General features: G+C 39.3%; 1 protein-coding gene across 1 annotated transcript in view; it reads right to left on the bottom strand.

Moving 5' to 3' along the window:
* Window positions 1-4,510: 4,510 nt before the first annotated feature.
* Window positions 4,511-13,773, bottom strand: part of map2k5 (mitogen-activated protein kinase kinase 5) — a 59,780-nt gene continuing 50,517 nt past the window's right edge. Inside the window, exon 22 of the mRNA XM_085349635.1 lies at window positions 4,511-5,337. Coding sequence (XP_085205761.1) covers window positions 5,227-5,337 — 111 coding nt within the window. The 3' untranslated portion in view covers window positions 4,511-5,226. The remainder of the gene's footprint in view (window positions 5,338-13,773) is intronic.

Genomic DNA, 13,773 nt, shown 5'->3' with positions numbered 1-13,773 from the left:
GGTTTGTCCACCTGCAAACATAAAAATGTATAAATGTAGTTGCTGAGATGTTTCACTTTCAGATTTTTCAGGCTGTTAAAAGGAAATACAAATTCTTATGTCATAAAAGGTTTTTGTCTAAGTGAAGACTGCTCTTCGTTCAGTCACTACATGAAGACGACATACCACAGAAATAAAACACACTAACACCACCGGCATTGCATTTATCTGAGCTCTGGGTTGCATTAGTATATTTTAAATTCTGTGACATTCTTGTTTGGAGGTCTTTCATGACCGCATTCTTCAGATCCAGAGTCTTCACATCTAAGCATTTGTATCATTATAAGGCAGAAGTGATGTATTTATGAATGCACTGTACCATAGAAATTTCCCGGCTTTTGTTTTTACTGGTGTGCTTTATGAAAACATTATGAATTAATTAATATCATCGTTCTATCAGGATCAGTTGGAAGTCTTGACTTCTGTCGGCAAACATCCATGTTTTTACTTTTCCTCATCAAATAAACTACAAAGGGATTACAGCAGAGATAAGAACTTTTTGTTTTGGAGGTAATGAAGTTTAACATCAGAAGCAGAAGGTGTGCCGGGTTATCCAAAGGTCTCCTTCGTGAATGTGGGTTTTTTTTTTTAAGTTGAGGAAAAGGAAAGTCGAGGATGTCCTTGATGCTTTAAGAGGAAAAATAAAAACGTTATCTAAATACAGTCATTCTGTGGGATTGCGTTTGTCTGCACCGAGCTGCTTTTCCCAGGCTATGGCACAAATTAATAACCAAGAATAAAGCAGATGTTAATTAAAGGTTGACTGAGATTAATTATGAAATGCAAATTATAAATGAACTTAGGAGAGATGGGTGCTTTCAGGTTTGGGTCACTCTATGGCAAGACGTGTAAATGTCAAACTCCTAATGAAGAAAGCCTCATTTTCTTACATACTTTACACCGCGTGAAGAGTTTGGGCCGCGTCCTAAAGACTTTTAATGTCTAGGTATTATAATTGGAATAAAAAACACAATCAGGCCAGTTATGCTTTATCATCTGTTGACAGTTTATTAGGGACGTCAGGCTGTCTAATGGCTCGATCACATTAGAGTAATAATGCGATGACCGGGTCTTTGCATTGCATTGAAATTTTTTTTCTTGCACGTAGTTGCGGTGAACGGCTGGTTGCTCAGAGGTGGAGTTGCATTGCATAGTTTGCCTGGTGGGAGGCAACCTGTCTCCAAACAGCTGTGGTCCAACTCGGAGTGACTGCAGTCACTCTGGGACAGATTGGCAAATAATTGTCGTCCAATTTATAAATACAAGCAGGTTGCCAATAAGCACAACTGCTACGTGTCTCTTCTGATTCTATTCTCTTATAAAAGCAAGGTTTCTGAACTTTGTGCATCCTGCACCAAAGCACCAAATCTGCTTTGTAGACAACAGACTGCGAGTGATTGCAAGCCTAGTCCCTGAGATGCTCATTGCATGCAGTCGCACTAATTTTCATTGTGCCATGTTGTCCAACCAGGTGACGGTAGCGTGATGAAACAGTCTTGCAGCCTTTGTAAAGGTATGTGTTGAGGTGTTTGCTTAAATTCAACAAGAGACACTCAGTGTACTTAATGTTTCACACATCATGAAGATGGACCACTGCTGTAGCTTTTTAGCTGCACAAATTAACTTTATGATCAGCTTGTTCGTTCATATTTCATAGCCAGACTTGAAAAGATCTACAATTCCTCCACAGAAACAGAAAAGTAAAAAACCAAAAAAAAAACAAGCTGCCAAAAATAATTGCTGGATAAAAGTCAGAAGGATATTTATATTAAAGCGTTAAATCATCAAAGTACACAGAACTACACCTTTAAACTGATGCACCTCGTTTTTCCTTCAAAATAGAACCCTGACTGAGAAGCAGCAGCCTTCAACAGTCAAATGTCAAGTGCAAATAAAAAGTCTCATGTAGCCAAGTTACCGTTTAAATACATTTTATTTATTATGGCTGGAATATGTGCCAACATGGATAATTACAGAAAGGCCATAGTCAGACAGCAACATCACAGCACGAGTGTCTCTGCTGGGCTCATCACTGACTTTATGTTCTGAAGTTTAGGAGGAAACAAGAGAAACGGAGCGAGAGAGGAGCTTTTTTTTCCTTCTTCTTAATTTATGACATATTCTTGCTTAAAAGTCTGTGAGACCATTTCTGAATCATCACAGTGCACATCTGTTCAGAAATATGAAATGTTGCCATCTTCATGGTTTCATTTGCTTTGCAAGAAATGCCACAACAATGTTCATGAGCAACAGGGCAGCCTAGTATCACGTGGATGTCCCACCAATGTACAGTATTAAGTGCTGATTTAAAAACAGACTATAATGCAGAGAACATATACTACTCCTTGTGAAACCATTGAAGAATCTCCATTGATGACATTTCAGCAACTGGAACATCTTCATATTATACTTTTCACCACTTACAAGAGTGGTGAGGACTTTAGGAAAATAAATGGCATCTTGCACAGACATTCCTTCTAAAAAACTAAGCTAGACAAAAAACCAACATCAATAACAACAACAATAAACTTGTAAAAGGTTGGACTTCCTTTTGCAGGCTTTTCAGGCAAATAGTGGCAATAAATGATTTATGGTGGGAGGACTCGTGAAGTTCATGATGGTGACAAAATAACTGAGCAGTACTCTGACCGCAGCTGTTTCATATCATTCCTCAACTGTTCTGTCTCAACTGTTTCCATTTAATAAAGGCAGAAAAATGTCTTAAAAAAAGATTTACCTGCTGTAACATAATAATAATAATAATAAAAACCACACTGTGATGTCATGTTTTTCATACCAGATCATTTAAACTGATATTAAACATAATTTAAGGTGTGACCACACAAAATTCAAGGGAATCAGAAGAGAGCGCAATCACAACTTCCACTCCATAAACGTCCAGTGTTTGTCTGATGTTCACAGCTGGAACATCGGCTGCGGTACAGCGACTGTACCGAAAGCATGGAGTACATAGCTTACACTGTATTTCAAGACATTTTTGGTTTTTTCTAGAGATGGACTGATCCCATATTACGTATCGGTCCGATACTGACCTAAATTACTGGATCAGATATTGGAGAGAAATAAAAAATGTAATCCGGTCCATTAACTATCACAAAAGCACCTCACAAAACTTGCGACATGGCGTAACCCAGCTCATAACCGTAGCACGTCGGAGGAATATGCGTCACGGGATAGAGCGGCTGTGGCGTGCGAGACCTGGAGGCGGTCTGGTTGAGCATTTGGAGCCTCGCTATGTGCTTCCAAACCGGCATTTAATCTCCGAGAAAGGTATCCCAGAGAAGTAAAGCAAGCATCTCTGAGTGTTTGTAAAGCATTCCCACGGTGAGTTTAACTTAAAATGCAGCAAGATATTAAAAAAAAAACGTTTTATTGATTATAAAATATGCTATATCGGATTTATATCAGTATCGACAGATATCGGACATAAAAAAGTGGTATCGTGCCATCTCTAGCTTTTTCATTCTTTTTGTGTGTGAGAAATACTCAAATATGAATATTAATTAAATTGTAGTTTAAATGCACCAGTATGGATTTCTGCACATTTTCACCAAACTTACAAAATCATCAGTCACATGGGTTTAAAAACCTGTTGTACTTGGACTTGTTGTGATTGACCTCAGCTACTCTTATCTCCACATGATGGACTCAAACCTTAAACTGTGCATGTCCACAGCGTTTGTGCTGTGGACACAAACGCCATGAGTGAGAAAGAGCAGTATTAGCCTAATTTTGTTACACGAGGAGGTTCAATCAGACGCAGGTCTCATGCAGGCTGTGCAGCTGCTCTAACGTGGGTGCTGAAATAAAAAGGAGGATTCGTGAATGCCACGCACAGGTAAGCAGCCTGTTCGGAGCTTTGCGGTCGCTAATTGTTTGTCCATTTTTGACATGAAGTGCAAACAGATCAAAACTAAATAACACAGCAACCTTCAGCATTTCCCACATTAAGAACAACACGATTACCCATCTGTGACGCTTCAGTAAACATGTACTTTCAGTTTCTGATCATTCATAAAGGTTGTTGATTTACAACTTAAAGGATGAAACCGCGTTGAACTGATAAAAAAATTAACCACTGGCTCATGTTTTGCTTGTTTTTTCCCATTGCATTTGTTTCCATCGATTCACACGCTGTGCAGGTTGCGCCACTGTAAGCTACGTTCACTGTGAATACGGGGAAGCAATGCAGGTTAATTGCACTTAAGCATTACACATTTCATAAAAACCTTTCTGAAACAATTCATTTTAGTCACTCGGCCTCTTACATTTGCCTCATTCATGAAAAATCAATATAATTCACCGTCTATATTGTCTTTGGTGTCAAGTACACTGCATTAACATTTTCCCTTTACAGCAAAATAAAGCGATCTCTTAGGCAACCCAGTGAAATGTCTAATTCTGAATAATACATGACATTTTATTCTAAAGTAACTTAGTGGTCACAATGTGACTAAAAGAGCATTTTAAACAGTGGTGCTTTATAAGGGGAGATTATGCTTTTAGCTGCATTTTCCTTCAGTCTTAATGGCTTCTAGAATATAGCAGATAACACTCAGCCTCACCAGTTCAGGAAAAACTCTATGCAGATGTTCAACTCCAGGAGCTAAAAGTAAGTACATTTTCGGGGGTAGGGGTGGGGTGTCTTGATATTGCAGTGACAAATCAAGTTTGCTGAGGTAAGAAATTATAGCACTGGAAAAATAGGCACACAGATGGGTAGTTACTCACAGGCAAAAAACCTTAACATTCATGGGAGGGCTGTCAACAGTAAAGCACAAGACGGCTATTTGGGATGCCATCATCGACGCAGAGCGTAACTCTGCCCGCGCCCGAGTCTTGTGCTTTGAAGTTTCTTTTCGTCTCTGATGCTTTAAAATCAGCCGACTTTAATGGTCACTGCTTTTTGGGATTCCCTTGAAATGGAAAGGATCTCCAGGTGCAGACCCGTCGATGCAGAGATTAATATTCAGTTTAAAGGACGCGAGCGCGCTCCTGGGTGTCTGTTACATCAAGAATCGTTCAGATAAAGTAACATCTAGTGATTTCGGTCCATTCATAATAAGGTACTTGTCCAGTGTGCGTGGACGTATTTGACCCTGAATCCTTTGATGTGTGTTTGGGATCAAACGTTCGGGTCCACCACAGTTTGCCGACAGGAAGAAGTCACATGCGTCCCTGAGCCAGCTGAGCTCGCCTCTCCTCCAGACAGCGGCACACCCACATCGACACCACCTCCGCATTTCCATCGTTATACTGTACGATGAAGGGATGATCCTGTATGAAGGAAAAACACAAGCGCTTAATGATTCTATTTAGAATATCTAAGAAAAGGTTGTGGAGAACAAAGCGAGCACATTTAAAGACTCAAAGTTAAATTTTAAAAAATAAAAAGGTATTTGTAAGTAAATAAAGGCTGCTGGGAATCAAAATGAGACAATTAAATTAAGGTTCTAGTAATAATTTACTTTTTTTTTGCAACAAAATTTACTGGATTATATCGTAAATCATACTTTTCACTTTTTTAACAAACATAAAAATAAATACAACATATATGACCTTCATAATAACTGCTATGTGGTAAAAAATGAACTAAAGTGGCTGTAAAAACACAAGTAATGAGCTTTCTCATAAAAAAAAGAAAAGAAAACTCAAATGTTTCCACCCATTCTACAATATTATTTTATTATCAAACAGATTGGAGCCACAAACATTATTACATCTTTATGCGAAGTGTACGGTGTAGCAGCTACTTGCATCTGAGTCATGATTCACAAAATGATAAAATGCAAACAACTTAAACGGGAACATCATAAAACCCTCTTAAATATTAATGTCCAACAGATTTGGTTTTAAAGACAGAACGTTTAAGTAATGGCTTGTCAGAGCATTTCAAACAAATATCTTTTAAGTTTAATGAGCTACGTGAGTCATAACGGGATGTGGGATGAGCTTTGTAATAAAAGACAGCCATGGCAGAAACACAGCCCAATCATGAACGCTCCTTCTGAACACATTTTCCAAAAAAAAAAATAAAGACTAATTCTGAAGCCTTCTTGTGCTTCGGGAAACCCACCAACACGACCCTGTAGCCCATCGAGCCGTCAGACTCCAGCACCATTCACTTGTTACTGCTGCAGGACTTAAACAGAGATGTCACATGTCAGCGGTCCCAGTAACCAGACTCATCTGGAGGACTGTGGACCAGAGGTTGCAGAGGTCACAGAGGGTCAAGAGGTGAGAGGGGAGGAGGCTGCAAATGAGACAAATCAACTCGGACTAACCAGGAATTTTATTTGAGTGTCTAGATGTCCAATTAGGTAAACAGCGCTCTGGCCGGCCGGTTTAAATGAACTTGTCAACACTGATCTCAGTGATTTCCGTCGTGAACAACAAGAAGCTGTCAGTGTTGCACGCCGTTTGGAGGAGTTCAAAGTAAGAAGATCAATCTCAGCAAAAAAACAAAGACACACGCTCAGCTTTTTTTCACGGAGCTACGTCAATGAATCTGGGATAACAGGAGACAATAACGTATATCAGCCAATGATTAACACAAAACAACAGAAAAAAAAGATATATTTAACGTCACTTAAATATAGTACCACTACTGAAGAGTTTGATTTCAGCCATGTTAGCAGCATGTTGTCTGTATAAACATCTATTCACCTTTCAATCCTTCCCCCATAAAGACCACATCTGATGCCCTGAGTACTGTATATATCAATAAAGGCACGATTTGATGAACATTCGAATAGTTTCCGGGTTTCCAAGAGTAACTGCATAGGCAGAGACCACACTCACTAACTTCTGATGGAAACCAAGTCATTTTGTTCAATAAACAGGCCTGAAATATGACAGAAACCAATTTAGAAGTTCAAATTCAAATTCAGAAGAGCTTCAAGGGTTAATCTCAACAGTCTTTACAGGGTTGAAGAGTTAATGCAACTATGATGCTTTCATCTATGTTTCTAAGGGCTGACAAGAGACTTCTGCCCATTCATATATGAGGAAATTAAACAGGATTGATCTCCACCTGTCTCTGTGGCCAACATCAAGTCAAATTGGATTTCTAGCATAAATACCTACACAGGAAAACATGACCCAGTCTGCCTCAAGCATCAGTCCCACAGACTCAGAGGCCTACTGGCACCAATCTGGCAATCACCAACCAAGAGGGATAAACCTGCATTCTCAAGTCATGCACATCTAGAGCCCAGTCAGCAATCCCCTTAGCAACCTTTGGTTGCTAGAGAAAAGTATGAATCCCACAACTGGTTTGCAGCACCCCGATCTGTGACCAATCTCAGATCCAAGAAACAGTGAATACACACCTTTCACTAGTGACCAGGAGCTGCTAAGTGGTTGCCAACGAGTCTCTATGGTTGTGTTATTGAGTCCTTAACTGCACTTTGTGACCATCACAAACCCACAAACTTTGTATCCAAATCTACGTAAAATGTTACATAAACAGAACACATTGCCAGCTACAGTGATTTTATTTTAATCTGCCACTTATTAATTTTGACCTTAAAACATCAAGGTGAGTTCTACCTTCTTTGCCAACCTGAACATTTTTTTTTAAAAATAAAACTTTAACATTTATATTTCCTTGGGCTGCAGGTCAAAAGCAAAATGCAAATCTTGTCAATATGAAAAGAACATGACTAGTGTGATTCAAATTGGAGGCAGAAAGTGACTCCAAGGTGAGTAATGTTGTTGTCAGCTGTTTCTTCTGGGGTCTTTAATACCCGCCAGCAACACCCAAACTGGTGCAGACAATATAAGATTAGTGATAAAGTAGGACAGGCTGGTCCACTTTTTTCCTCCTGAGAGCCTTCTTGTCTATTTGTGGTTACACGGGGAAATATGTGACAATTATGTTCATAAAAATAAAAATCACACCGAGGGGGAATAAAGTGATAACTTAAAAAAAAGACAGTATCAGGAATTGTTTGATTTTTGACTTTTCTGCTTTCTCTGCTCGCTGCGGTTTCCTTTGTGAACACTTCAAAGAAAATGGAAACACTTTGCAGTGTGTTTTAATCATGCACAAAATGTAGAGATTGTTAAAGACTAGGGGGGAGTCCCATCAATCCTGTTGTCCTTCTAATGGCCAGCTGGGGTTAACACAGTCTGAGGTTAATTACTCTCATATCATTGTAAGCGTGCGTGTGTGTGTGTGTGTGTGTCAGTATGAGACGGGCGGAGTGGACGCTCCTGGGTGCCCCTATGTGCTGAATACCCATCTCATCAATCATTCTTCCTTCCCTCAGTAGAGAGGGAGTGATACAGAAATAAAGAAGGAAGTCCTGAGTAATGTTTTTAAAATCAGGCTCCAACCTCCACTCTAGAAATTAACCCTAAAGGCCAGAGACATCTGCTGGAATTTGACCTCGATGAAGGTACTTCTCACAGTGCTCTTTTAGCCTCTTTTCTGTCATCACATCCCATCACACCCAAGAAATAGATGAATTATGATTAAAATGAGGAAAAAAGAACTGAACAGTGTATACAAGACATCACAGGAAGTCCAGAAAATAAAACTAAACATCAAAAGTTCAAGGAGAGCGAGTAAACTGTTTCCATGGTCAAGTTTGAACCTAAATCTGAATATTTAATCCTACACAAAAAAACAGCTGACAAATGTCCTGATCAGGTCATCCGCCCAACACTGGGCTAACACACACAGAGACAGACAACCACGAACTCCCACATTCACACCTACACCAATTAACCTAACATACATGTCTTTGAACTGGGCACCTAGTGAGAATCTGATGCTTTCCTGAAAACGTTTAAATTTAGAATAAGGAGCAGACCAGCTACCTGAACGCTACTCCCATAGAAGTCGATTATCTTGTTAAAAATTCTACTTCTTTATTACATATGACTCTCGATACTGTAGCTCCTGTTAAAAAGAGACCTTCAAATAGGAAGTACTTGAAACAGATAACGCTTAAGCAGGAGAGGAAATGGCGTATCACAAATTTAGAAGATCATCATTTAGCCTGGAAAATTAATTTGCTGCTTGATTAAAAAAAAAAAAAAACCTCTGTAAAGCTAGAACATCTTTGTATTCCTCATTAATTGAAGAAAATAAGAACAACCATAGGTTTCTCTTCAGCGCTGTAGCCAGGCTGACAAAAAGCCATTCATTCTAACATTATGGTACATGCAGTACCACTGATATTTATTTAGAATCTTTTTCTCCAATTGATCTTTCGGAGTTAACTTCAGTAATGACTTCCTCCAAACCATCAACGTGTCTTTTACACCCCATTCCTACAAGACTGCTCAAAGAAATCCTGCCATTAATTAATCCTTCAATCTTAAATATGATCAACCTGTGAACTGAACAATCTGTGAACTCATTGTTTATTTTATCTTGTTTTTTTTTTTAAATTGTTCTTTGTTTTATCATTGTTCTACGATGTGTCTTATTCTACTATTTACTGTCTTTGGGTTTCTTGAAAGGCGCTTTTAAATAAAATTTCTTCTTCTGATCTATAATAATTGGCCATGTACCACTGTCTTCCAAGCTGGTGTTACTTAAAAAGTCATCTCTTGACCCAGTGGTCTTAGCTAATTATAGACCTATCTCCAACCTTCCTTTCATATCAAAAATCCTTGAAAGAGTAGTTGTAAAACAGACAACAGATCATCTGCAGAGGAATGGTTTATTTGAAGAGTTTCAGTCAGGTTTCGGAGCTCATCACAGCACAGAAACAGCTTGAGTGAAGGTTACAAATGATCTTCTCATGGCCTCTGACAGTGGACTCATCTCTGTGCTTGTCCTGCTAGACCTTAGGCAGCGTTCAATACTGTAAACCAGGGGTGTCAAACTCAAATACACAGTGGGCCAAAATTCAAAACTGGAACAAAGTTGCGGGCTAACATTAATATTTATTGAAAAAAAAAAATCTTCCTCCAGATATAAGAACGAATCTCTTCTTATGGACTCAAACACGTTTTGCTGAAAAACTGAATATGGAACAAGCAAAGCTTAATACTAAACATTATATATATTGCCTGTATACTACCAGTAGGCCAGCTCTAATAGTAATTTGGTATGGCTTTGCGGGCCAAATGTAATTAGGCTGCGGGCCAAATTTGGCCCGCGGGCCAGAGTTTGACACCTATGCTGTAAACCATAATATTTTTATTATTAGAGCAATTAGAGCATACTGTAGGTATTACAGGTACTGCACTGTAATGGTTTGAATCTATCTAATAGAGCCCAATTTGTACATGTAAATGGAGAGTCCTCTTCACACAATAAGGTTAATTATGGAGTTCCACAGGGTTCAGTGCTAGGACCAATTCTGTTTACATTATACATGCTCCCCTTAGGCAGCATCATCAGAAGACATAGCATACATTTTCACTGCTATGCAGATGACACCCAACTTTATCTATCCTTGCAGCCAGATAACACACACCAATTAGTTAAACTGCAGGAATGTCTTAAAGACATAAAGACCTGGATGGCCGCTAACTTTCTGCTTCTTAATTCAGATAAAACTGAGGTTATTGTACTCGGCCCTAAAAATCTCAGAAATATGATATCTAACCAGATTCTTGGATCATTACCTTGGCCTCCAGTAACACTGTGAGAAATATTGGAGTCATTTTTGACCAGGATATGTTCTTCAATCCACATATTAAACAAATATGTAGGACTGCTTTCTTCCATTTGCACAATATCTCTAAAATTTGAAATATTCTGTCTCAGATTGACGCTGACAAACTAGTCATGCATTTATTACTGCTACGCTGGAGTACTGTGATTTGTTATAATCAGTATGTCCTAAAAACTCCCTGAAAAGCCTTCAGTTCATCCAAAATGCTGCAGAAAGAGTACTGACAGGGACTAGAAAGAGAGAGCATATTTCTCCTGTACTGGCTTTCCTTCATTGGCTTCCTGTGTCCATGTAAATCCCACGTCGCTCTTGGACTGCGGGCTTACATGTGGTTCCTAGAGTATTTTAAAGTAGAACGGGAGGCAGACCCTTCAGCTTTCAGGCCCCTCTTATATGGAACCAGCTTCCAGTTTGGATTTGGGAGACAACTTAAAACTTTCCTTTTTGCTAAAGCATATAGTTAGGGCTGGATCAGGTGACCCTGAATCCTCCCTTAGTTATGCTGCAATAGACGTAGGTTACTGTGGGAATCCCATGACGCATTGAGGTGTTTCTTCTTCAGTCACCTTTATCACTCTTGTGTTAATAGACCTCTCTGCATTGAATCGTACTTGTTATCAATCTCAAGCTCCCTTCCATGGCATGTCTTCTGTCCCGTCTACTTCCCCTCACCCCAACCAGCAGATGGCCGCCCCTCCCTGAGCCTGGTTCTGCTGTAGGTTTCTTCCTGTTAAAAGGAAGTTTTTCCTTCCCACTGTTGCCAAAGCGTTTCTCAAAAGGGGGTCATATGATTTTTGGGATTTTCTCTGTTGTATTATTGTAGAGTCTAACTTACAATATAAAGCTCCTTGAGGCGACTGTTGTTGTGTTTTGGTGCTGTATAAATAACACTGAATTGAACTGAAACCACAAAGACAAAGCAAGAACATGCAAACTTCACACAGACAGGCCCCAGCCCTGCAGCAGGATCCATCATGGATAAGAGTATTGGGCCACACCTCTTAACCTTATATTTCAGGTGTTTTCAGTCCCATTGCCACAGGTGTATAAAATCAAACAGGCAGATATGGTTGGGTGCTTGATTGCATCCTTTGAAAATAAGAAGTCTTGTTTTGAAGAGCTTACTGAATTTGAGTGTGTTTACTGTAATAGAAAGTCGCTGCAAATCAATTTGTGAATTTTTTTCCGTTAGACATCCCATGATCGGCTGTATGTTGCGTTATTGCAAAATGGAAGTATTTAGGAACCACAGCAACTCAGACACAAAGTGGCACATCATGTAGCACAAAGCATGTTGCAGGGTGCTGAGGCACATAGTGTGTTAAAGTCAGAAATGCTTGGCATTAACATCAGCACAAATACTGTGCAGCAGGAGCTTCATAGCATGGGTCTCTATGGCTGAGCCGTTACCGTAGGTATGATTTGTATGTGGACCAGAACTTTTGCCCATATAGTCTAGAACCTTCTTACGGTGAGGGAACAACGTTAACCACTGTACCAACATACTCGTTGGCTTTATTATATTTAAAAACAGCAATAATCCAAAAAATAAGTACTCCGAGTACACTTCACACTGTAAAGCAGGGGAGTCAAACGTACAGCCTGCTGGCTGGATACAATTATATCCTGCCTGCGGATACGTTTGAGTCAGGCAATTGCGATTTAAATGCAAGCGTGTCAGGAAAAAGTGAACAAATGAAAAAGCGAAAATGTAAAACGAGCAGCATCTGGTTGCATTTCAATGACACTGGAGACTCCAAAGCTGAGTGCAGAATTTACAAAATTAGGAGCCGGATAAATGATACATGGTTTTTGTTTTTTGTCCTCCACAGTTTTACATTGTGGTTTCAAACTTGCCCAGGCCTTAAACCTTATGTTCTCCCCAGTCGTATTAAATCTATAAAAATGAGGCTTTTATGGAAACTGAACAAAAATTGCTTCTTTGAAAAAGACTTAAGTTATTGTTCAGTATTGAATATTACATGCAGTAGCATTGTTTAAATGCTGAAGTGCTCAGTCTATTATGAGATATTTCTCATTATCTTAGGCCTAAAGCATCAAAATTAAGTCACTGGCACTTGAGATCATCAGAGGCAGCCTAAATAAATATAATAGCATTTTTGAGTGACTAGACCCCTCCAATCAAATTTAAAGGATCTGAACCAATAGGAACCACAGCAGATAGTCTAATTAAAAAGCCTTTAGTGAGTTCTTTGTCACATGCAGCATATCTATGAGCTGTGAGCAGAAGTAAAAATAAAGCACAAGACTTCAAGAAGTTCAATATAATATTTTTGGAGACAAAATGTTTATTGCCAGACTGCTCACATGCCTAAGAAAATAAACAAACCCTACATTAACCTAATGACCGTTATATCAATCTGGCATATGTCATTTTGAATGTACTGCACGTGCACTTGGTCTGGTGCACTTCTACACGGCTGTCTAATAATTAAAACTCTGCAGCTTAAACGAAGTATGAAACCTGTGAGGGAAGAGTTTCTAAACACAGAGTGAACAAGTGCTTCTTAGTCAGGTCACTGAAGGTGTCTGACTTTCTGCTGTAGCAGAGCATGGACAGAGGTGAGCTGGGGGAAGGACTCATGTAAAAGTTGCATTAATCACCGTCTGGCCATATCAAACTGGGATAATCACCTGCAACTGCTCCGCTCAAAAAGAAATGGCCTACACCCAGGGGAAATACTAGCTAACTCTTTAATTGTTTGAAGCCTTTGAAGGGTCTGTTTAATCTAAGATTAATTTATGCGATTTTAAATAACTCAATGTATGATTAATACGCTCAGAAGAAATTAAAAGGAGTTTGAGGCAATTATAACAAGAGACTGGTCATCACCTCATTAGAATAGTGTTGGAAAAAACACTGTGTGTGTGTGTGTGTGTGTGTGTGAGTGTGTGTGTGTGTGAGTAAGAGAGAAGGGTAAAGAGGTAGGTAGAATAACTGGGACTTTACAGATTTGCATGCTAATCACTAGCTCCCTTTGGAAACTGCCTGGGTGAGTGTATGAATGGCCAGTGTGTGGGCATGTGTGCACCAATTTTAGTTCCCAGAGAA

This window comes from Diplotaxodon limnothrissa, linkage group LG1, assembly GCF_057381915.1.
Source record: "Diplotaxodon limnothrissa isolate DT_005_m linkage group LG1, D_limnothrissa_male_GT1.1, whole genome shotgun sequence".
Classification (NCBI taxonomy): domain Eukaryota; kingdom Metazoa; phylum Chordata; class Actinopteri; order Cichliformes; family Cichlidae; genus Diplotaxodon; species Diplotaxodon limnothrissa.
Note: the sequence above shows the minus strand (reverse complement) of the source record. Positions and strands in the feature narration are given on the sequence as shown.